General features: G+C 38.7%; 1 protein-coding gene across 30 annotated transcripts in view; it reads left to right on the forward strand.

The window, feature by feature from the left end:
* FNBP1L (formin binding protein 1 like) overlaps positions 1 to 25,536 on the forward strand; it is a 101,502-nt gene that overhangs the window by 26,401 nt on the left and 49,565 nt on the right. For all 30 annotated transcript variants that reach the window (XM_078332509.1, XM_078332514.1, XM_078332520.1 and 27 more), the window contains exon 2: positions 24,985 to 25,100. Coding sequence is in view for 14 of the 30 variants with exons in the window: in XM_078332498.1 (XP_078188624.1) it covers positions 24,985 to 25,100 (116 nt within the window). In the remaining 16 variants the exon portion in view is untranslated. The remainder of the gene's footprint in view (positions 1 to 24,984; positions 25,101 to 25,536) is intronic.

Consider the following 25,536-nt stretch of genomic DNA (forward strand, 5'->3'; position numbering starts at 1 on the left):
GAAAAATAGATGAGAAGATAATTAGAAAGGACATTGAGAGACCAGTTAAGAGGCTATTGCAATATTAAACAAATGGTAATTGTAGCTGGAGTAGAATGATGGCAAGAGAGATTCAGAGAAGTAGATGGCTTATTATTATACAAAGTGAGTGTATCCTGGGTGAATAAATGAAAAATGAGTGAATGAGCTTAGACACATGTATAATATGGCAGTATGCTGTCTTACTGTACAGTATAAGCAACAACTGTTGAATTATCTGTTGGAATAAAAACCATGAGGTAAATATAAACCTATTTAGATTTATGTTGCTATCAACTAAGGTTTTTAATCTTAAATACTTCGTAGAAAAATATGTTAATCTATAAAGTAGTAGCTTGTATATGTTCATTCCACAAATTTTGGGTGCGCTTAATGCTATAAAGCTCTTCTGTTTCTCATTAGACCTTTAAATACTGTTCAGCACGAAAATGAATTATTACTGCTTCTCAGACATGAGAATAAAGGAAGAATGCTCTAAATATAAATGAACTAAAAGGAAGAGATTATTCACTTTAAAATTGAATATCATAACCTTCCTGAACAGTAAAGGCAGACAGGCAGAATAAGTACTTGGGTCTAATTTGAAAAATCCATATTTCTATTTCAGACATCCTACTATAACCATATCCTGCATTAGTGCATTTTATGGCTAAAACATTTTTATTCCAGAAAGCTAAAAGATGTAATAAGATATAATTGTTCTTAATTCTGCTGTTTCTGTTTCTTTAACAATTCTGATACTTTTTGTAATTGTAAGTACCATCGATAGATACAGACCAATTAATTCTTTGTTAGAAATAAACTTAGTTTTTAAAAATGTCTGAAACACACACAAACTCACTTTGGTTCTAGAATAAGCAAACTGTGAATAATTCACACCATGAAAACTGTGAATTAAGAATCATTCTAGTTAGAGATAAATGGGGAACTGATAGTACAAGAATGTAAATCAGAATTTGCAGTGAATGGCAGGAACTTTCTCTTCTCTCTTCTACCCTCTGAGCAAGTTAGGTGAGGCTCAGCAAGGTTGATGTCCTCAGAGTTGGAAGCTGCGATGGTCTAGAGCAGGGTATCAGAACCTGGGTCTTTGAGGGTAGGAGGGTGGCCAGGAATGGTAAGTCAGAGCCTAAGTAGAGATGGGACAGCCTCCATGTGAGAGGATGGCAGACTCAGTGCGGGGTATCAGCATAAATGGGATGAAGAGGATGACCATTTGGGAGAGTGGGAAGAGTGGCAGCTACAATCCATTGCAGTATGTTGGAGCCTAATGCAGGAGGGCAACCAGCCTCAGGGTAGTAGAACCCAGGTGGAGAGAGGGGGCAGTCTATGCATACAGCAGCACAGTGGCATCAGCCTGACAAGAGTGTCAGAGTAGGGGACAGCAGTGGCAGTCTAATAAGGTGTGAAGCCTTGAGTACAGTGAGGAGGATACCTGTGTGTAGCCATGGTGGCAATGAGAGACTGATTATCTACTGGGGATTGTTTAAGTGAGTAAATATATTAAGGATAAAGGGAACCAGGCCTTTTCACTGTTGGAGAAAGAAATTACAAATATTGAAAAGGTGTTGAGTTAGATTGGAATTGGAGATGGTGTAAACTGATGGTTTTCTGTATAGATAGATGGATAGATATAGAAATAAAGAGGTTAATGTTTGGTTAGTTTAATTTTGACTCAGATCTTCTTTAATCCACAAAGTCACATTGACAGGGAAGATACTTAATGATTTGACACATCCTGAGGTCTGCTTTCCAAAAGTTGGCCATTTAAACTTAAAGCAAAATTCATACATCAAAATTTGTAACTCTTCTAATTCATATCCCTTTCCCCACAAAGCATGTGGTTCTTCATTTTATGATTTTACTGAACCTTGGAACAGTTTAGCAAGGAGAAATGGGTAAACCTCTAGTGGCCACTCGTTCTATCTACATACCAGCCTGAGTCTGGATGAATACCTTGGACATATCAACAATGTTCTTGTCTTTTTCTTGCCATAGTGACCAGAAAGACTCTGAAATTTTTAACTTTCACAAATCACTTAATCTTTTGAGAACCCATTTCTCTCGCTATAAAATAAGGATAATACCACCAACTTCATAGGGTTGTGGGTGAAAATTAAATGAGAAATGCATGGAAATTTTCTCTAGATATTACACATTGGAGTGTGCTTCCCTTCAAGTGTCTTTCTACTTTCTTACTGATGACTCAGGGGTCCTGTAACTTGGGTCTCTTAGAGTCTCTTAATTCTTAAGGAGTGAACTTATGAAAATCTCTTCCACAAGTTTCTGTATAATAAAATTGGCCAGATTGTGTCTCACATCTTCCAATTTGTGCAAGAGCAAATAATGATTAGCGTAGAATTGTGAAAAACTATGATATGTCCCTTTACAACAAATAATCTTAGTGTTTCTAAGTGTAGAGCAAACTTTTTAATTTCTATATAAGCAATTAGGCCCCAGAGGTCCATGTATGCTCCTTTTTTTCCCCTTTGGAGAAAAGTCTGAGGCAGTCATTTATTGCATACTCTTCCTTCAATATTTTAGTGAAAGCACACTTCAAACCCAGTCTTTCATTATCACTACTGGCCTGTCAATAGTCAAATATATAGCTATTGAATGAAAACTTCTATTTTACTATTAACACCATAAGAAAGGAAAATAATATTGACATCTGACATGTTTAAGGATGTTTAAGAGGTAAAATTAAGGAGACTGGCCCATTAATTGTGGGATAAAATAGTAATAGTCAAACATTTTAATTAGTTTATCAAGTCACACTTAGAAGCATCTTATTAATTTACTCCTGTACTGAAATGAAGATACAGTAAAATTCAAAAGAAATTGAGGTTCAAAATAAATTTTACTTTTGAGCTTGGAATACAAAAATGTAACAGACTGTTGTCCTAATTATAATACCTTTTGACATCTTAGAGTTCCTTGCCACATCTGAATAAACTGTCCATTTCTACATAATTGTTGTCATTTGTGTCAATCCTTTTTGAAAGTAGATAAATACATTTTTTAAAACTTGGGAAAAGTAAGTGTTGGTCTGTTTATGTAAAATTTCCGTCTATTGCATTTGAAAAAAAAGCTGGGCACAGTGGTTCACACCTGTAATCGCAGCAGTGTGGGAGGCTGAGGCCAGAGGATCACTTGAGCCCAGGAGTTTGAGACCAACCTGGGCAACAGGACAAAACCCTATCTCCACAAAAAATGCAAAAAACAGCCAGACGTAGAAGCGTGTGCCTGTAGTCCCAGCTACTTGTAGGGCTGAGGTGGAAGGAGGATCACTGAGCCCAGGAGGTGGAGGCTGCAGTGAGCCGTGATTGCGATCACACCACTGCACTCCAGCCTGGGCAACAGAGTGAGACCCTGACTCCAAAAAAGAAAAGAAATCAACCAAAGAAACACAAGCACAACCCTGAAAAATTTTTTTGTTTGCCTTATTTTTGTTTCTTCTTAACTGCTAAACTTTCTCCATGTGTATACTTTTCTCCTAGTATATCTGTTAATTATTACTCTAAACATATGATTTATTTCACATTAGCAAAAAGAAATCATTCCTTTTCCATTTAGAGCCATTTTGTATAAATGTTAAAGGTCTACTGAAGAATTTTAATAGTTTTTCTTTAAGTTTTTTTAGAGGTATAATGCTTGTAAGTACTTTTTCATGTGCAGTATAAGGTTCATTCTAGTGCTCTTTTAGGAATAAAAAAAATTCTTGAAGTTATTTTTAAAAGTCTGAAATTATGTATTCATTTTAAATGCTGTGTATGGTAATGATTTATTGAAATGAAAGCTCGTAGCAGGCCAGACACAGTGGCTCACACCTGTAATCGTACCACTTTGGGAGGCTGAGACAGGCAGATCCTTTGAGCCCAGAAGTTCGAGACTAGCCTGGGGAACACGGTGAAACCCCTGTCTACAAAAAAATACAAAACTAGCCAGGCATGGTATCACACTGCTATTGTCCCAGCTACTCGGGAGGCTGAGGTGGGAGGACCACTTGATCCCAGAAAGTTGGTGGTGCTTTGGTGAGCTGTGATGGTGCCACTGTACTACAACCTGGAAAACAGAGTGAGACCCTGTCTCAAAAAAAGAGAAAAAAAAAGGAAAAGGAAAGGAAAGCTAGTAGCAGCCACCCTACCAGGTTGCAGGCAAGTTTTTGATGTTGAATAAAGAATTATATAGAGTCAATATAAAAAGGACAAAATTACCATGTAAATTTAATGTGGCACTAATAGTGCCTAGTTTATGTTCATGTACAAGAGAATTCATTTGCTTAATTATTCACTCAATGCCTCCCACCAGTATTACAGTCACTGTAAGTTGTACAAGAAAGGATAAACAGCTAAATTATGCACATATGTTCTGAATGTTGCTGTTTTTGATCATGGAGACTTCTGATTAAATTAACATGCATCTGTATCTATTGTATAAAATTGAATACATTTATCATAATTTCTTAATTTTAAATATTAAGATTTTTTCAATATTATGGATAAAAATCAGCCATAAGAGTTCTGTCTAGATCAGTGTTGCTTCTTCCAAAATATAATAGGACATGTATAGATAAAACTAAATTATCTCAATATTTAACCATAATTATATGCTAAGAATAATATGAGGTCACTCTTTGGAGTTATTCCCATGAATATACCAAGAACTAAGTATCCCTTCACATTGAATTAGAGCCAGGAAGCCTATTTGCTTTCCAAATAATAAATAGTCTTAGAGCATTTACTTAACTAAGTGAATAAGCATCAACACAAAGGAACAAAACTAATTAAGTCAAGACATCTGGATCATTGATTTAGCTCTGTTTCTTAGCTCTGTTACCTTGGGCAAATAGTTTAATCTGGAGGCTTTAGAAAATCTGTAAATAGAGGCTGATCTTTGAAGTCTCTTCTAGCTGTAAAGGCCTGTGATTAGATTTCATAAACATTGCAGTCACCAAGTAGATTGAGTCTCAGGGGCAAGGGGAAGGCCGACTAGAGTACAATGGAAAATGAGCCCAGGGAGAAGTAAAGAAATCAAAGAGAGATGGTGCAAAGGGATGCTTAGCACCATTCTAGAGAATTTAAAAAATATGAGTACATATACACAAAAGACTAGCTTGTTCTTGTATCCCGTTTGCTAATTATGTTCTCTGGTGTCAGGATAAAATGTCAGCACAGGGGAGTCATACTGTGTTGCTAATTGGTGTGAGGGTAGAGGAACTCCTGGCAGGATGTGGTCCAGGTTGGCAGGAAGTGGTCCAGGTTGGTAGGTAGTAGGGGTGATGTGCAAACAAATGACTAGAGAATCTGAGCAAAGGCTAAACAGTATAATATAAAGAAAACTAGATTTAAAATAATTAATCCTAAATTCTAGTTTTGACGTTAACCCTAACTACTGAATGACCCTGTGCTCAAGTTTGAGATCTTGGGAGGCAGAGCAGTGCTGAACGATAGAGAGGCTAATGTCAAACAGAAATGAAAGGCAGCTACTGGCTCATGCCTGTAATCCCAGCACTTTAGGAGACCAAGGTGAGTGGATCACCTGAGATCAGGAGTTTGAGACCAGCCTGACTAACATGGAGAAACCCTGTCTCTACTAAAAATGCAAAATTAGCCAGATGTGGCACATGCCTGCAATCCTAGCTACTGGGGAGGCTGAGGCAGGAAAATCACTTGAATCGGGGAGGCACAGATTGCAGTGAGCCAAGATCATGCCTTTGCACTCCAACCTGGGCAACAGAGGGAAATTCTGTCGCAAACTGACCACCCCCCATCCCCCGCAAAAAAAAACCAAAACCAAAACAACAACAAAAAAGGCAAGTACTGGAAGGAATGACACACACCGGTAATCCCAGCACTTGGGGAGGCCAAGGTAAGAGCATCCCTTAAAGCCAGGTGTTTGAGACCATCCTGGCCAACATAGTGAGACCCTGTCTCTACAAATAAAATAAATTAGCTGAGCATAGTGCCACACACCTGTAGTCCCAGCTGCTCAGGAGACTGAGGCAGGAGTGCTGGAGCACAAGAGGTCAATGCTGCAGTGAGCTATGATTGTGCCATTGCACTCCAGTCTGGGTAACAGAATGAGACCCTATCGCTTAAAAAAACTGCGTTAAATGCATTATTTACATTTCATTTAATCTTTTCACTTTAGAATTGTGTAATTCAGTTTTACAGTTGTGGAACAGAAAGCTCAGATCAAGAGCTAGTAAATGACACTGGGTTAGGTGGTAGATACAAAGAATTAGAAATGGATCTGTACTTAGAGTTTTTATTGTACTAAAAGCTGTAAGTGAGCATAGAAAATGTTAACATACTGTTCATGTATAGTTATTACAGAACTGATGTTTGGTCTGATGTACTATGTACTATTTTAATGCATGGAGGTACCAGTATTTTAGTTGGTATAATACAGTTATTTTGGAATTTCAAAAAATCGGAATCACTTGCATGTTGAGATGTGCCAGCTAGTTATTAGAATTTCAGCTGTGGAAAGGTCACTCTTCTATAATTCCATAATTTTCAGAAGATGAAGAAAATAATTGGTAAAGTATGGCTCTGTAGCAGAGCAATTTTTTTTTAGTGCTTTACCATTTATCGATCTTTCACATACGTTCTCTTTTGACACAACATCCCTGTGAAGTAGGCAGCACAGGTATTCTCAATTTGACAGTTGAGGAAAGTGAATCTCAGAGCAGTTAACTGATATGAATAATTACTAATTCTAAGACTTTCTGGGCCAGGCACAGTGGCTCATGCCTGTAATCCAACATTTTGGGAAGCCAATATGGGCAGATCACAAGGTCAGGAGTTCAAGACCAGCTTGGCCAACATGGTGAAACCCTGTCTATACTAAAAATACAAAAATTAGCCAGGCATGGTGGTGGGCACCTGTATTCCCAGCTACACAGGAGGCTGAGGCAGGAGAATCGCATGAACCTGGGAGGCGGAGGTTGCAGTGAGCTGAGATCGTGTCACAGCACTCTAGCTCTAGCAACAGCGCGAGACCCCATCTCAAAACAAACCAAAAACCACCCTCACTTGACCCCACTCTTCTCTTTGGCTATTTTCTGTATGTCTTCTCTCCTTTCAAGCAAAATTCCTTGAAAGCAATGTCCATACTTACTGTCTTCAACTTCTGTCTAATCTTTTTGGAACCCATTTCAGTCAGGCTTTTGCCCTCATTATTTCAACAGAAGTGCTCTTATTAAGACTATCAGTGACCTGCATGTTGCTAAAGTGGTCAGTTTTAAGTCTTTTTACTACTTTTACTAGCGCCTGACAAAGTAGATTACTTTCTCCTCCTTGAAATAATACATTATTAATTTGGCGTCCTTTTTCTCTCCCCCAGATGTTGGCTTTTAATTTTGTTTGTTTTGTTCATGTCCGTAACAGTGGGTACTTGGTATTTGATTTTGCCCTTTTCTCACCTATCACTTCTTTTTATCCAATGAAGCTTGATTTGGATAATCAGGGTAAGTCAGTTAAAGTGTTCAATCTGTGTATATAGTTTGTCAAGTAAATTTCAACCCTTACAGTCTGAAATGTTGCAAAGTCAGGCTGCACTACATGTTTGGCATCTCATTCTTCATCATACTTAATTTGTCACTGCATTCGATAGAGCAAAGCAGAACAAAGAAGTTTTTACTAACCAACCACATGACAGAGACTTTTGACTCCAGGCCTGGTGGAAATTCAGAAAGAGAAAATCGTATAAAGGAATGAAGTTCCTTAGAAGACCTTGGAAGATCCTGTTAACAGGTCAACCTAACTAGCTGTAAATGTCCTGAATTCAGGACTAAGATTTTCATCACTATAGTGATCTTCATTTGTTGTCTTATGAATTATGCCACACTTTTCTAGTTTTCCTTCTTCCTCATTGGTCACTCCTCAGTGTCCTCTGCTGGTTCTTCACCAATTCCTTGGCTTCTGAATGTTGGTGTGCAACCAGGCTTAATTGAGATCACATCCAGGGTCATTTCTTTATCGCATATCTTCAGCAGGACCACTTCTATTAATTCCAGACATATGTATTGAGCTGCCTACTCAACATATCAACCTGGATGACTTAAGGACATCTCAAACTTAACTGTCTAAAACCAAACTTTTCTCTTCCCATCGCCCAAACTTGATCCTTTATTTTAGTTAAAAGCAGTTCTATCCTTCTACTTCATGGGGGTCAAAGTTGATGTTTTTCTTTCGCAACCCTTGCTCAAAACATTAGAAAATTTTGTTAACACTAACTTCAGAATATATCCAAAATCTTGCCACTTTTTACCACCCTGCTGCTTTCAATCTGGACCAAACCAACCTCATCTCTGGTCTGGATTATTGCAGTAGCCTCCTTAAAAGTCTCCCTTGCTCTGAGTCTGTGGTGTGTGTGTGTGTGTGTGTTGTATTTTTTTAAAGGTAAAGCCTATAGCACCCGGTATACCCAAGCAGTCTCCCATCCAAACACTAACCAGGCCCTACCCTGCTTAGCTTCCAAGATCAGATAAGGTCAGGCGTGTTCAGGGATGATGGGTCTGTGGACCTTGAGCTAGTTTTAAATCAACATAGAAACACTCCAGTGATCTATTTAAGAATTTGTATTAGGTCATGCCAGGTTTATTGGAGGTTATGCCCTGTAGTGTATTTCCAACTCAGGGTTCAAGCCAAGGTCCTTATGGTGGAAGATAGGACATATAAACTGGCATTCTGGCCCTCGCACACTCCACTTCAATATCTACTACTTTTTCCTCTTGCTCACTCAGCTATGGCTTGCTTATTCAGCTTCTTGCTCTTCCTGAAATACATCAAGCATGTGTAGGCCCAGGGTTTTAACCGTTTTAACAACTGAACTTGTAACTGCACTAGTTCTCTAGGTAAGCTGAAGTATTAGGGGTATAGACAGTTTATCCGAAGTAATAGGAAGGCCTAATGAAAACATGCAGTTACTGTGGTAAAAATAGAGTTGGTGAACAAGGAATTACCGTCTGACTACTTTTAGCAAAGTAGGAGGCAAGATTATTAGCTAAACGTGAGATGGATAGGAGGTGGTATAAATTTCAAGTAAAAGAATAAGGTACGGGATAGTTGGCTAGGTTAATGAAATAGTGAATGGAGTTGAGCTAAGTAGTATTAAAGTCCCACAGGTAATATACATGGATTTCAAAGGATAACTAGACAACCCAGTTCTTTCTTTTTTCCAGACTTCTTCAGCAGCATGAAGAAGGGTTAGTAAAAAACTAACCATAAATCAGGGTTGAAATTTTGCAAAGCTAGAGAGGGCAAAACAGTGAGTATATTTGGAAGGAGTGACTGTAATGATGGCTTAGGAATTTAAGCTGTATAAAGATGGAAATGAAGACAGGAGGGGGGGTGAGAGATAATAATTAGTAGGATCAATGGATTGTGTTCTCTGTGGGGTCAAGAAGTTGTTTGACTTGGGGTATTCCAGGGCGTAACTTGACAAGGCTAGCTGTCTGAGAATGAGATTCTTGAAATTTATTGCAGGGAAGTGGAGTGGGAGAGACATGATTGGCATTCTTCCTACTTCATAAGGCAGTTATTGCTAATGACAATGGAGATGACCATGGGAGTGACTTATTGGGGTGGAGTGGAAGTGAAAGTCATAGAGAAGTCAAAAAAATTGCAGTACGGTATTGGAAAGGGAAAGATCATTTAGATAGATTTTGAAGTCACTAAGAGCTTAATTTAAATTTTAATTAAAAATTTAAATAAAAAGATTTGGAGAAGTTTCCCAAATATGGAAGTTTTCACCTGTCTTTTAAAAAAACAACACCATGAGAAACCAACAATAATTAAATTGATCTTTTTTTTTTAACTCTACAATATTTTTCAATTTTCTTTGAGGATAGATGTGGTTGATTCTGAATTGGATATTGGTTTTTTAGGTCTGTGAGATGGAAACAAACAGTTCTACAGTCCATACGAATTAAAGAGGAGAAAAGTCAGTTGTGTTAGATCTTTAAAAACATTTTTGGTGGTAGTTTAGTATTCAGAAGTGCTGGAGGAACTCTGGCACAAAGTCAGAGCCGTAGAGCAAGCCCAAACTAGGACAGCAAAGTCATTATTCTGCTTTTTAGTGAAGAAAGTATTTTTTAAGTGATGGTGACCCTTGGTTTTTTACCAAAAAGTACTTTATTGGGACTTCATTTGGATGCAAGGCTGTATCAAAGTAATTAGGAAAACAAGGATTGAATATTAAATAGTGACTTCTAAAAAATAACATTTTGTGATATATAAAATATTAATATATAATTAATATATATATTAATTTAAAATAGTTCTTTTAAATTAAATTACATTAAAGGCATACAGATAAAAGCAAGAAGATTTAGTAAACATAATATTTAGTGCCTCACATACCTATACAGTAGAACCTTGGAGCAACATATAATTTGAGTTATACTACATAGTGTGGACATTTATGTTAGTGCTAATGCCAGCTTTAATTTAGAATATTTTCCTTGTGTTTCCAAGTAAATACAGTAAAATAACTTTAACTGTTTATAAAATTTAAAAAGAATGCCCAAAGGAAACAGAAAATAAGAGCTTTCTTGAGTTTAAATATTAGATGATAAGATTTAAATTAGAGTTCACCACTGATACAGAGATTGATTCACACAAGCTACGGTAAGAATGAATGTATTGGAAAATGAAGTGAGAGGGTAATTAAGACAAGGAAATGAGGAAGTTGGACTCAGTAAGTCCAACTAGCTGAAATTACTACCTTGTAATTTATTCCAGATAGGAATAAGAGCAGTGCTAAAGGTAGAGAGAATAGGGAAGTGATGCCTCTTTGATGACTTAATCATCTTCTTTATTTCTAACACACACATGATTTCAGAATACTACTTACCTAAACTTCTTTAGTTTGTCTTGATCTTTTCCCTTGAACTTTTCCATAGTCCCAAAGTATTTGCTGCTGTGGAGCAGGAAGATTTATGATCTCAGACTTTGAAACTTAAAGAGATTGGAGGATGTTACTTTTGAAAAATCTAAGACTTCATGACTTGATTCTTATATTTTATTATTATTTATTTTTAAGAGATTGGGTCTTGTACTGTCACCCAGGCTGGAGTGTAGTATGTGATCATGACTCACTGCAGTTTCAACCTCCCAGGCTCAAGCAGTCCTCCCACCTCAGCCTTCAGAATAGCTGTAATTACAGGCAAGGCCATGATGCCTGGCTAATTTTTTTAAAAAATTATTTTTTGAAGAGATATTCTTGCTGTGTTACCCAGACTGGTCTTGAACTCCTGGACTCAAGCAATCCTCCCACCTTGGCCTCCCAAGTGCTGGTATTACAGGCGTGAGCCACTGTGCCTGACTGACTGTTGTATTTTAACTTAAAAACTTTCTATTTTATATTGTGGTGATCAAAACCATTCTTTCTTTCTAGCCTTCTTCTCTCATGTTTCTGGAGTTGTTTGATCACTAATGATGTGACCACTAAAGAAAGGCTGAATGACTTTTTTCCCCCACTCCAAAGAGACAGGGTCTTGCTCTGTCACCCAGGGTAGAGTGTTGTGACACGATCATAGCTCACGGTAATTTTGAATGTTTGGGCCCAAGCTGGCCTCCCATTTCAGCCTCCCTAGGAGCTAGAACTACAGGCATGTGCCACCATGACCTAATGTAAAAAAAAAAATTTTGTTTGTTGTCCTCCCACCTGGGCCTCCTAAAGTGCAGGGATGATAGGCATGAGCTACCACCAGGTCACAGATGTTACAAAGAAGATAATTTGTTTCACTTGCAGCTAAACTTGTATTATATTTTACCTTTATGGTGCCTTTTAAAAGCTGATACCTGTTTTTTAAAGTTGGCTTTTATTTGGGATCAATTTATTTCAAAGTATAGTACAGCCTTAATCAAATATACTTAATACAATTATAGGCTTAAGTTTTCCAATTGTACAGTTCTATTTTTGAGTTTTAAATCAACATTAACTATTAAACATTGGATCCATATATACAGTTTTTGTCAGTTAAAGATACATTTAAAACTTTAAAAAATGATATATAAATAAATTTTATAATTTATAACTTATTCTTCAGTAACTGAAAAATGAAATTTGACTGGTGACCAACTCTAAAAATACCTTTAGAGGAGAAGGATCCAAGATGGCTGATCCCTAACATCCCGGGATTGCAGCTCTCAGGGAAGGCGCGGAGAACTAGAGGACGCCACACTTTCAGACAAAGTCTGGTCGCTCACGGAGCAGAAGATCCCCCAGTGGTGGAAAAACACGAGTCGCCAGCGCGACTCTCGTGGTCGGCGCAGCGGTTCCGCCGGCACCTCGACACGGCAGCGCTCAGCGCAGAGTAAACGGGACAGGTTCCCCTTCTGACCGAGGTTTGGAGCCCCGGGAAGGCAGAGTCGCCTACTACAGAAACAAGAAGGAAGCCCGACAGGAGAATCCAGGGCAGAAAAGCACCATCAGTTTTAATGCCACTGCTCTGGCCCTGGGAACTAACAACCTGGACGTCCACTCAAGAGACCTAATCTGAAAGTTGGTAATTTCAGAGACGACAGGAGGATAAATTTACAATGACGGGAAGAAACCAGCGTAAAAAAGCTGAGAATACTCAGTCAGAACGCCTCTCCCTCTAAAGATGATCACAGTTCCACATCAACAATGGAACAAGGCTTGATGGAGAACGAGCGCCTCCTGATGACAGAATCACTCTTCAAGGAATGGATAATAACAAACTTCGGTGAGTTAAAAGAACATGTTGTAGCCCAACGTAAAGAAAGTAGGAACTTTGAAAAAAGGTTTGATGAAATCCTATTGAGAATAGACAACTTAGAGAGGAGTATGAGTGAATTAATGGAACTGAAGAATACAATACAGGAACTCCGAGAAGTATGCACAGGTTTAAACACTCGAATTGTTCAAGCAGAAGAAGGGATATCAGAGGTCAAAGTCCAACTTAATGAAATAAAACGTGAAGAAAAGATTAGAGAAAAAAGGATAAAAAGGAATGAGCAAAGTCTCCAAGAAATGTGGGACTATGTGAAAAGACCAAATTTACGTTTGATAGGTGTACCTGAATGCGACGGAGAGAATGAATCCAACCTGGAAAATATTCTTCAGGATATTCAGGAAAATTTTCCTAAACTAGCAAAGCAGGACAATATTCAACCCCAGGTAATACAGAGAACACCACAAAGATAATCCTCAAGAAGAGCAACCCCAAGGCACATAATCGTTAGATTCACCAGGGTTGAAACGAAGGAGAGGATACTAAGGGCAGCCAGAGAGAAAGGTCAGATTACCCACAAAGGCAAGCCTATCAGACTTACAGCAGATCTCTCAGCAGAAACTCTACAGGCCAGAAGAGAGTGGGGGCCAATATTCAACATCCTCAAAGAACAGAACCTTCAGCCCAGAATTTCATATCCAGCCAAACTAAGCTTCACAACTGAAGGAAAAATAAAATCTTTTATGAACAAGCAAGAACTCAGAGATTTTATTACCACTAGGCCTGCTTTACAAGAGCTTCTGAAAGAAGCATTACACACAGAAAGAAACAACCAGTATTAGCCTTTCTAAAAATACACCAAAAAGTAAAGAGCACCAACATAAAGAAGAATTTACACCAACAAATGGATAAAACAGCCAGTCAACATCAAATGGCAGTAACCCTAAATTTAAATTGACTGAATTTCCAATCAAAAGACACAGCCAAAACCCAACGGCATGTTACATCCAGACCTGTTTCACATGCAAGGATACACAAAGATTCAAAACAAATGGATGGAGAAAGATTTACCAACCAAATGGAGAGCAAAAATAAATAATAAATAAATAAAAAGCAGGAGTTGCAATTCTTGTATCGGATAAAATAGATTTTAAAGCAACAAAGATATAGTGGTAAAAGGATCAATGCAACAACAAGAGCTCACGATCCTAACACCCAGATAGGAGACATAGATTCAATGAGACAGAAAATTAATAAGGATATCAAGGACTCGAACTCAGATCCAGAACAAGTAAACTTAATAAATATTTATAGAGCTCTCCACTTCAAATACACAAAATATACGTTCTTGTCAATACCACATCACACCTACCCATTAGTTTAAATGAAACATTGATTGGCCATTATTAATACCCAATTTTTTTCAAAATAAAGCAATATTTCCATTTACTCTCCCTCTTTCTCTTCCTCTTTCTTCCTCTCCTTTACTTATTTTTTTTTTCTTTTCTTTCCTTCTCTCAAAAAAAAAAGAAATCAACTTGTAAACCTCTAGATCCAGGTCGGCAATGTCTCTTTCATTGCTTGATTTCCTTTCTTCCCTTCCCTCCCTCCCTCCCTCCCCGCTTCCTCCCTTCCTTCCTTCCTTCATCCCTTCCTTCCTCCCTACCGTCCTTATTCCCTTCCTTTCTGCCTTCCTCCCCCCCCCCCAAAAAAAAATAAATAAAAATACTTTTAGAGGAGAGAGCTAATACATAGATAGAGTCCAGGGTGTAATCCAGTAGAATTACAGCATGCATGATTTTGAGTATTGGAGAAAATAAGAATGACATTTAGTTTTTAAAAACAGTCTGAGGCCAGGCACAGTGGCTAATACCTGTAATCCCAGCACTGTGGTAGGCCGGGGCAGGCAGATCGCCTGAGGTCAGGAGTTTGAGATCAGCCTGGCCAACATGGTGAAAATGTCCTGGGTTACAGAGTAAGACCCCATTTCAAAAAAATAAAATAAAAAAAGAAAAACAGTCTGATGCAGGTCTTAGATATCAATTTTTTAGATGAAGTAATTTTTCTTTGGGAGTCCTGAAAGAGCTTGAGAAGTGATAAACAGAAAATGAATTATTTATGGGAACTAGAGATGGAAGACATAACAAGAAGAGAAAAGCCAGTAAGGCCATGTTAGTAGGGTAGGAAGGACTTGATATAAATTAGATAAAGGATAATGCATTATTTAAAGCATAGGTCTTCAAAGAAGAGCACACAAGATAATCCACTGACATAAGGAGAAAAGAACTTAGAACTTCTGTTTACATTAAATAAAAAATAAGAAACAGGATACTTTACTAGTGTTTAAAATGTGAGTTGTTACTGGTGTCTGGTCTTGGACGTAAAACGTTTCATATAAAGAAACCACAGATTGGGCTGGGTGTGGTGGCTCACACTTATATAAGTCCCAGCGCTTTGGGAGGCCCAGGTGGGAGAATTGCTTGAGGCCAGGACTTCAAGCCCAGACTGAGCAACAAAGCAAGGTCCGGTCTTTACTATATATATATATACACGTATATATATATGTATGTATCTATTTGAACCGGAGTCTCGCTCTATCACGAGGCTGGAGTGCAGTGGTGCGTTCTGGGCTCACTGCAACCTCTGCCTCCTGGTTCAAGTGATTCCCCTGCCTCAGCCTCCTGAGTAGCTGGGATTACAGCCACATGCCACCACGCCTGGCTGATTTGTTTGTATTTTCAGTAGAGATGGGATTTCACCATGTTGGCCAGGATGGTCTTGACCTCTTAACCTCATGATCCACTTGTCTTGGCCTCTCAAAGCATTGGGATTACAGGCGGAGACACCGTGCCTGGTCTAGAAAATATTTTTAAAAATTAGTCAAGCATGTTGGTGCATGCCTGTAGTCCTAGTTACTTGTGAGGCTGAGGCTGGAGGATGGCTTAAGCCCAGGAGTTTGACGCTACAGTGAGCTCTGATGGTGCCACTGCATTCCTAGGTGAAAGACCCAGACCCTATCTCTTTAAAAACTAAAAAACAAAAAGGAAACCATGGATTAAAGGTAGTACTTTAATGTGAAAATAGGCAAACGATAAGAAATGGCTAGGCCAATGCTTCTTTTTTTTTTTTTTTTTTGAGACGGAGTTTCACTCTTGTTACCCAGGCTGGAGTGCAATGGCGCGATCTCGGCTCACCGCAACCTCCGCCTCCTGGGTTCAGGCAATTCTCCTGCCTCAGCCTCCCGAGTAGCTGGGATTACAGGCACGCGCCACCGTGCCCAGCTAATTTTTTGTATTTTTAGTAGAGACGGGTTTCACCAGGTTGACCAAGATGGTCTTGATCTTTTGACCTCGTGATCCACCCGCCTCGGCCTCCCAAAGTGCTGGGATTACAGGCTTGAGCCACTGCGCCCGGCCAATTTTTTTTTGAGACTGAGTCTCCCTGTGTTGCCCAGGCTGGAGTGCAGTGGCACGCTCATGGCTTACTGCTGCCTCTACCTGCTGAGCTTAAGTGATCCTTCCAGCTCAGCTTCTCAAGTAGTTGGGACTATAGGCAGGTATCACCATACCCAGTTAATTTTTGTATTTTTAGTAGAGATGGGGTTTTGCCATGTTGCCCAGGCTAGTCTCAAACACCTGAGCTCAACCAATCCCCCTGCCTTGGCCTCCCAAAGTGCTGGGATTACAGGTGTGAGCCACCACGACCCTCTGGCTTCTGCAATTTTTTAGTTATGTTAAAAGTCAAGACTATGCCAAATTTTACTCAGTTTATTGATAATGTTTGGAACCCTCTTCTTAAAAATTATAGTAAAATATAGATAACCTAAAAACTACAATTTAAAGTGTATAGTTCACTGGTGTTAAGTACATTCACACTGTTGTACAGCCATCACTATCATCCATCTCTAGAGCTTTTTCATGATCCCAAACTGAAACTCTGTACCCATTAAACAATAATTCCTCATTTCTTCCTCCCCCATCCCCTGGTAACCACCAATCTACTTCCTTCATTATGCCGATTGAAACATGCCAGTCATCAATGATAACAATTATATGATTTCATTTATATGAAGTGTCTAGAATAGGTAAAGCTGTGGTTACAGAAAGATCAGCAGTTTCCTAAGACTGGTCGTGTTGGAGAGGGGGAAGTACGGAGTGACTCCTCATGAGCACCAACTTTTCTTCTGGGGTAAGGAAAAGTCAGAGTAAAATGATTAGTGGTTTTAGGGGGTAAGGGGAATACATAGGTGAACCACAGGAAATTTATTTTTGGTGGGGACATGAAGATTTTTTTTTTACTGTATAAAATATACATAATGTAAAATTTGCTGTCTTAACCATTTTTAAATGTATAGTTTAGTGGCATTAAGTGCATTTATATTGTCGTACAGCCATCACCACCATAAATCTCCAGAATGATCTTCATCTTAATTTCTTATTCCTTCCTACCCCATTCCCTGTCAATTACCGTTCTACTTCCTTATTTCTGATTTTGACTATTCTAGGTACCTCATATAGGTGGAAACATACAGTATTTGTCCTTTTCTGACTGTCTTATTTTACTTAGCATGATGTCATCAATATTTATCCATGTTTTGTAGCATGGCCAGAATTTCCTGCCTTTTCAAGGCTGAATAATATTCACTGTCTTTATATACCACATTTCTTTATCATTTATCTGTTGATGGACAAGTGAGTTGCTTTCATAATGCTGCTATGAATATGTGTTACTGGAAAGTCTCTTGAAATTTTGAACTTAGCGGTGAAAGGCAGCACACTGTTAGAAATATACTTGCTTAAAGGAAAAATGGTTTCTTCTGACGCCAAATGTGTGAGTTTTTTCCACTTGAACAACCAGTTCTTCAACTCTCTGGACACTACTAGATGTCTTGCAGTTCAATTTTGTCACTATCTATCTGGAGTTAATATAGATCCTACAGTTGAAGGATTCAGTTCCATAATACTGCCGAGACTTCAAGCTTCAGTTGCAGGTCCTGGACTTCTGGTACTTGATTGACTTGGTTACAAATCAGGGGTTCCTGTGATCCCCTTCTCAGGCTTGATAATTTGCTGTAATGGCTTACAGAACTCCGGGAAACACTTGATTTACTGTTGCTGGTTTATTACAAAGGATATCGTAAAGGTCACAGATGAACAGCTAGATTAAGAGGTACCTAGGGTAACTTTGGAAGGGCCCAGGGTGCAGGATTTTCTGTTCCTGTGGAGTTGAGATGCACTGCAAGTGGATGTGTTCACCTACCCAAAAGGCTTCCAAACTCATAGTTTAGGGTTCTTATGGAGGCTCCATTACATAGGTATGATTGATTAAATCATTAGTTACTGTTAATTAAATTCAATTTCCATCCCTTCTCTCTTCCCAGGAGGCTGGGGGTAGGGAGAGCTGAAAGTTTCAACCCTCAATCTCGTGGTTGGTTCCTCTAACAACCAGCCCCTATCCTTCAAAGTCATCTCATTAGTATAAATTTAGGTATGATTGAAAAGGAGTTATTATGAATAACAAAAGATGCTCCTCCTACCCCTATGACTCAGGGGATTCCAAAGGTTTCAGAAGCTCTGTCAGGAACCAGGGGTGGAGAGCAAATGCAAGTATTTCTTATGTAGCTGTATTAGTGTGTTTGCATGCTGCTAATAAAGACACACCCAAGACTGGGTAATTTACAAAGGAAAGAGGTTTAATTGACTCATAGTTCCACATGGCTGGAGAGGCCTCACAATACTGGCGGAAGGGGAATGAGGAGCAAAGTCACGTCTTACATGACAGCAGGCAAGAGAGCACGTGCAGGGGAGCTCCCCTTTATAAAACCATCAGATCTTGTGAGACTTATTCACTGTCACAAGAACAGCAAGGGAAAAACCTGCCCTCATGATTAAATTACCTCCTGTGAGGTCCTTCCCATGACATGTGGGGATTATTACAATTTGAGGTGAGATTTGGGTGGGGACACAGAGCCAAACCATACCAGTCAGTGGCACTAGCTCTTTTGTGGTTTAAATAGTGATATTATATGTGTAAAACATGGCAACAAAGTAAATTATCTTAGCAAATATTATTAGAAGGCCGTATAGAAAAATAGAAATTTTTTAAGGAAAGATTTGAGGTGGAGAGTTTGTTGTAAGGTTTGATTAAAATACAGATGTTTCCAGCATTTCTCAGCTTATAATGTATAGATTATGTTTCAATAATGAATAATGTTTCAGTAAAGCAGTTACATTTAAAACTGCCTTTTTGTTACCCACTAAAGGAAAGATGTGTTGAAAAAGATTTGTTCTCAACAGTAAATGTATTAACCACTGATAAAGTAGTGTGTTGGCTAGAATTTCAAAAAGAAAATTGGAATAAGGTTGCATTTATAGGTATGCAAAGAAATCCAAAGCAGTAAGTCCACAGAGTATTAAGTTATATTTTTATTATGGTTAGTTTTATAAAAACAATATCTTTGAGACTATTTACAGTGTTTCCAAATGAAACAGGGAGAGACCATTGACAAATCTTTGTTTCATACAGATTTGCTGTTTAGGCTGTTTCAAGTTTGTTGATGTTTTTCTTTAATTAGTGGCTGACAGTAGTATGCTTACCTACCAGGTATTTTTGGGAAAATTTAAGATAAAAGAGTTTTAATGGTGACTGAAAAGCTGCTTTTCCAAAGAAATTTGAGCTATGCAGAAAGCATATTAATGATGAATATTTGGAAATGTATTCATTATATAATTTTGTTGCTGAAAATGTTTTATTTCACTTGGAAATATTGTTGTGTCTGTACACTTAAAACTATTGGCAAAAGAAATTTTTTACTTGTAAAGTCAGTGTTTTAGTCAGAGTTCTCCAGAGACAGATAATCAACGGTATATATATATATATATACACATATATAGAGGAATTTCTTTTAAGGAATTGGCTCATGTGATTGTGGAAGCTTGGGGTCTGCAGGGTAGGCCCAGGGAACAGTTGTAGTCTCAGACCAAAGTCAGTATTCTGGCAGAATTCTTTCTTGCTGGGGGAAGGTGAGTCTATTCAATGAAAGCCTTCACCTGATTAGATGAGACCCACCTACCCATTTTTGGAGCATAATCTGCCTTACTTAAAATTCACCTATTTAAATATTAATTTTTTCCTTCCCTCTTAACCTATCCCCTTACCCCCTCTTCCTTCTTCCCTTTTTCCTTCCTTTCCTTTGGACAGAATTTTACTCTGTCACCCAGGCTGGAGTGCAGTGACACAGTCACAGCTCACTATAACTGGAATTCCTGGACTCAAGGGATCTTCCTGCCTCTGCCTTCACCTGGCTAATTTTATTTATCTATTTAATTTATTAATATTTATTTTTATCCCCTTACCCCCACTTCCTTCTCCTCTTTTTCCTTCCTTTCCTGTGGACAGAATTTCACTCTCACCCAGGCTGGAGTGCAGTGACACAGTCACAGCTCACTGTAACTGTAATTCCTGGACTCAAGGGATCTTCCTGCCCCTGCTTTTCACCTGGCTAATTTTATTTATCTATTTAATTTGTTAATGTTTATTTTTGAGACAGGGTCTTTCTGTCTTGCCCAGGCTGAATTGCAGTGATCACCGCTCACTGCAGTCATGACCTCCTGGGCTCAAACGATCCTTCCATCTCAAGTCTCCCAAGCAGCTGGAACTATTAGCACATGCTAACATGCCTGGCTAATTTTTAAATTTTTTTTGTAGAGACTGGGTCTTACTATGTCGCTAAGGCTGGTCTTGAACTCTTGAACTGGAGAGATTCTCCTGCTTCAGCTTCCCATAGTGCTGGGATTACAGATGTGAGCCACCTAGCCTTTTTCATGTTTTGTAGAGACAAGGTCTTGCTATGTTGCTCAGGCTGGTTGCAAACTCCTGGCCTCAATGTTAATTTCATCTAAAAAACACTTTCACAGAAACATCCAGAATAATGTTTGACCAAGTAAATAGCTGGGCACAGTGGCACAGCCCAGATGACACATAAAATTAATCATCACAATTAGTATCAGTGGGGTTTGAACTTACTATTTTTTTTTTGAGACAGAGTCTCACTCTGTTGCTAGGCTGGAGGGCAGTGGAGCAATCTCGGTGCACTGCAACCTCTGCCTCCTGGGTTCAAGTGATTCTCCTGCCTCAGCCTCCTGAGTAGCTGGGACTACAGGCACACACCACTATGCCTGGATAATTTTTGTGTTTTTAATGGAGACAGGTTTTCACCATGTTGACCAGGCTGACCTCAAGTGATCCGCCCACTTTGGCATCCCAAAGTGCTGGGATTACAGGTGTGAGCCTGGCCATAATATTTTAAAAGTCATTGCTCAAAGGTTTTTGTTTGTCAGATATGAAAAAAAATTAATGTTCATTTAATTTTCATTTCTTTTAAAAATTTCTGTTGTGAATTTTATAACTACCTAATTCAATAGTATATCATTTAATATGTAAATAACTGCATATAATAGTATTTGTTCAGGTGTTTTACTGAAGGGTTTGGAATTCAAAATTTGGAGACAATCTAGAGGATAAAGAAGTGTCATATAAAATTTGGTGAAGTAGCTTGTGGGAAGAGAAACCTTTGAAGAATTTGGAAAAATAAAGGAAGATTGTTTCAGCTTTGAAGTGACTTTTTTTGGAATTGTTTTTCATTGAGTGTGTTCCAGTTTGATGAGAACTCTAATTTATGATAGTTCATATTCTATAGATTGAGTTTACTGAGCAGCACATTTTCTCGCCATATTCAAATATATTTTGAAACCCAGATGATAATCAGAAAGTTTACTGAAAGAATAAGAGTAGCAACTTGCTTTTAGGAGTAGGTGTTTTTATTTATTTATTTATTTTAGGAAGGGAGGAAAGGAGGAAGGGAGGGAGGGAGGGAGGGAGGGAGGGAGAGAAGGGAAGGAAGGAAATCAAGCAATGAGAGAGACATTGCCGACCTGGATCTAGAGGTCTACAAGTTGATTTCTTTTTTTTCGTTTTTTGAGAGAAGGAAAGAAAAAAAAAGGAGTGAAGGAGAGGAAGAAAGAGGAAGAAAAAGAGGGAGAGAGAACAGAAATGTTGCTTTATTCTAAAAAAAAATGGGTATTAATAATGGCCAATCAATGTTTCATTTAAACCTATGAGTAGGTGTGATGTGGTATTGACAAGAATGTATATTTTGTGTATTTAAAGTGGAGAGCTCTATAAATATTTATTGAGTTTACTTGTTCCGGATCTGAGTTCAAATCCTGGATATCCTTATTAATTTTCTGTCTCATTGAGTCTAAATCTCTGTGTATCTGGGTGTTAGGATCGTTAGCTCTTGTTGTTGCATTGATCCTTTTGCCACTATATCTTTGTTGCTTTAAGATCTATTTTATCAGATACGAGAATTGCAACTCCTGCTTTTTATTTATTTATTTATTTATTTATGCTCTCCATTTGGTTGGTAAATCTTTCTCCATCCCTTTGAGTCTTTGTGTATCCTTGCATGTTAAATGGGTCTGGATGTAACATGCCCTTGGGTTTTGGCTGTATCTTTTGATTGGGGGATTTAGTCGATTTAAATTTAGGATTACTGCCATTTGATGTTAACTGGCTGTTTTATCCATTCGTTGATGTAAGTTCTTCTTTATGTTGATGCTTTTTACTTTTTGGTATATTTTTAGAAAGGCTAATACTGGTTGTTTCTTTCTGTGTGTAATGATTCTTTCAGAAGCTCTTGTAAAGCAGGCCTGGTGGTAATAAAATCTCTGAGTACTTGCTTGTTCATAAAAGATTTTATTTTTCCTTCAGTTGTGAAGCTTAGTTTGGCTGGATATGAAATTCTGGGCTGAAGGTTCTGTTCTTTGAGGATGTTGAATATTGGCCCCCACTCTCTTCTGGCCTGTAGAGTTTCTGCTGAGAGATCTGCTGTAAGTCTGATAGGCTTGCCTTTGTGGGTAATCTGACCTTTCTCTCTGGCTGCCCTTAGTATCCTCTCCTTCGTTTCAACCCTGGTGAATCTAACGATTATGTGCCTTGGGGTTGCTCTTCTTGAGGAATATCTTTGTGGTGTTCTCTGTATTACCTGGGGTTGAATATTGTCCTACTTTGCTAGTTTAGGAAAATTTTCCTGAATATCCTGAAGAATATTTTCCAGGTTGGATTCATTCTCTCCGTCGCATTCAGGTACACCTATCAAACGTAAATTTGGTCTTTTCACATAGTCCCACATTTCTTGGAGACTTTGCTCATTCCTTTTTATCCTTTTTTCTCTAATATTTTCTTCTCGTTTTATTTCATTAAGTTGGACTTTGACCTCTGATATCCTTTCTTCTGCTTGAACAATTCGAGTGTTTAAACCTGTGCATACTTCTCGGAGTTCCTGCACTGTATTCTTCAGTTCCATTAATTCACTTATATTCCTATCTAAGTTGTCTATTCTCATTAGGATTTTGTCAAACCTTTTTCAAAGTTCTTAGTTTCTTTACATTGGGCTGCAACATGTTCTTTTAACTCACAGAAGTTTCTTATTATCCATCTTTGGAAGCCTGATTCTGTTAATGGCATGCACTCGTTCTCGATCAAGTCTTGTTCCCTTGTTGATAAGGAACTGTGATCCTCTTTGGAGGGAGAGGCGTTCTGATTTTGAGTATTCTCAGCCTTTTTACACTGGTTTCTTCCCATCTTTGTAAATTTATCCACCTGTCATCTTTGTAATTACCAACTTTCAAATTAGGTCTCTGAATGGATGTCCAAGTTGTTAATTCCCAGGGCCGAAATATGAGCAACCCACTGCACTGGCCAAAACAACCGCGTTAAGACTGATGGTGCTTTTCTGCCCAGGAATCTCCAGTCTGGCTTCCTTCTTGAATCTGTAATAGGCGACTCTGCCTTCCTAGAGCTCCAAACCTCGGTCAGAAGGGGAACCAGTCCTGTTTACTCTTCACCTAGAGCTGCCGCGCCGAGGTGCCGGCACAACCGCTGCGCCGGCCACAAGAGTCGCGCTAGCGACCCGTGTGGCTCCTCCAAACCTCGGTCAGAAGGGGAACCAGTCCCGTTTACTCTTCATCTAGAGCTGCCGTGCCGAGGTGCCGGCAAAACCACTGCGCTGGCCAGAAGAGTTGTGCTGGCGACCTGTGGAGCTCCTCCACTGGGAATCTTCTGCTCTGTGAGCGGCCAAAATTTGTCTGAAAGTGTGGCATCCTCTCGTTCTCTGAGGTTTCACTGGGAGCTGCAATCCCGAGATGTTAGTGATTGACCATCTTTGATTGTTCCCCCCGTTTTTGTTTTTTTTTTTTTTATGATTTAAGGTGGAGAAAGATATAAGGCAAAGGGAAATAATTCATATGTAAATAACATGACTAAACCACAAGTGATTTTAAAACAAGCTGTAAATATGGAAAGAGATGATACCTGAATATTTTTTCAGCATTGCAGACTTGATATTTGAGAAGGAGACAGCACGAAGTTTATTAGTCAGTTTGGAGCTTGTTCTTAAAGCAAGGGAAATGGTAGTTACTCTGGCAGGACTTGGAGGACTGAAAGAGCCCTGTAGGACAGTGGTACTCTGTTATATGTCATTATCATGTTTTTCCTGCATTGCAGAACATTTTTAATAACATCACCACAATCTTGTTAGGTGGGTGATGGGACTTCCATTTTAAGATGAGAAAACATTTAGGGAGCCTTGTTAGCTTGCCCAGTTTGAAACATCTTGGAAATGACAGATCCCAGAATTTGAACTCAGGTATATTTGATTTTGTCCAGCTAAATATTTCTTCATTGAGTATCTGCTATGGTGCCAAGCACGGTGTTTAGGCTGTGGGAGTTCAGAGTTGAATAATGTGTGATCTGGCCTTCAGTATAGTATGGCAAATGAATAAGATAGTAATTTTAGAGATCCTTGGGGACCTAGAGAAAGACCACTTATTTCAGTTTGAGAGTTTAGGACCGTTTTCTGGTAGACATAATACCTGAACTGAATCTCAAAGGCCATGGTGGGGGGTTTAGGGAAGAATTGACTGCAAAAAGTTGACCACAGGAGGGTGTTGTACCTAGGAGAGCCATGTGCATAAAGATATTCAGGCATAAAGTAGCATGATTTATGCTTAGGGACTTATTTCCAGGTCTTAAAGGGTGAAGTAGGTGGGACTAGTAGAAGAGCCTAGGTTTTTCCTTTTATACCTCATTGCTTCACTATACAGATACCAGAAGCTGATTAAAATATTTGTGGATAAAATTTTAGACTTTTACAATGCATTTTTATCTTCCCTTTGTAGGATCAGTTCGACAGCTTAGACAAGCATACACAATGGGGAATTGACTTCTTAGAAAGATATGCCAAATTTGTCAAAGAGAGGATAGAAATTGAACAGAACTATGCGAAACAACTGAGGTAAGTTAATTTTTTTTCCAGTTTTTAGAAGTGAAATTACATGTTTAAACAGTTGAATATTAGATGAATGTGATATTCCAGAGGTTAATATGTTTTTCATTAGAATTAGATTGAATTAGTAACTGGTTTGTTTTAATGATTAAGTCATTGGCTAGTACAGTACCAAAAGGAATATCGACTAGCCAGATCACAAGTAGTTTTCATTCCAGAAAGAAACTTAAAAATCTGAAAACTGGGCCGGGCGCAGTGGCTCATGCCTGTAGTCCGAGCACTTTGGGAGGTCGCTGCGGGTGGAATCATGAGGTCAGGCAATTGAGACCATCCTGGCCAACATGGTGAAATTCCATCTCAACTAAAAATACAAGAACTAGCTGGGCATGATGGCACAATAGTCACAGCTACTTGGGAGGCTGAGGCAGGAGAATTGCTTGAACCT

The sequence above is a fragment of the Callithrix jacchus genome, chromosome 7, assembly GCF_049354715.1.
Source record: "Callithrix jacchus isolate 240 chromosome 7, calJac240_pri, whole genome shotgun sequence".
Taxonomy (NCBI): domain Eukaryota; kingdom Metazoa; phylum Chordata; class Mammalia; order Primates; family Cebidae; genus Callithrix; species Callithrix jacchus.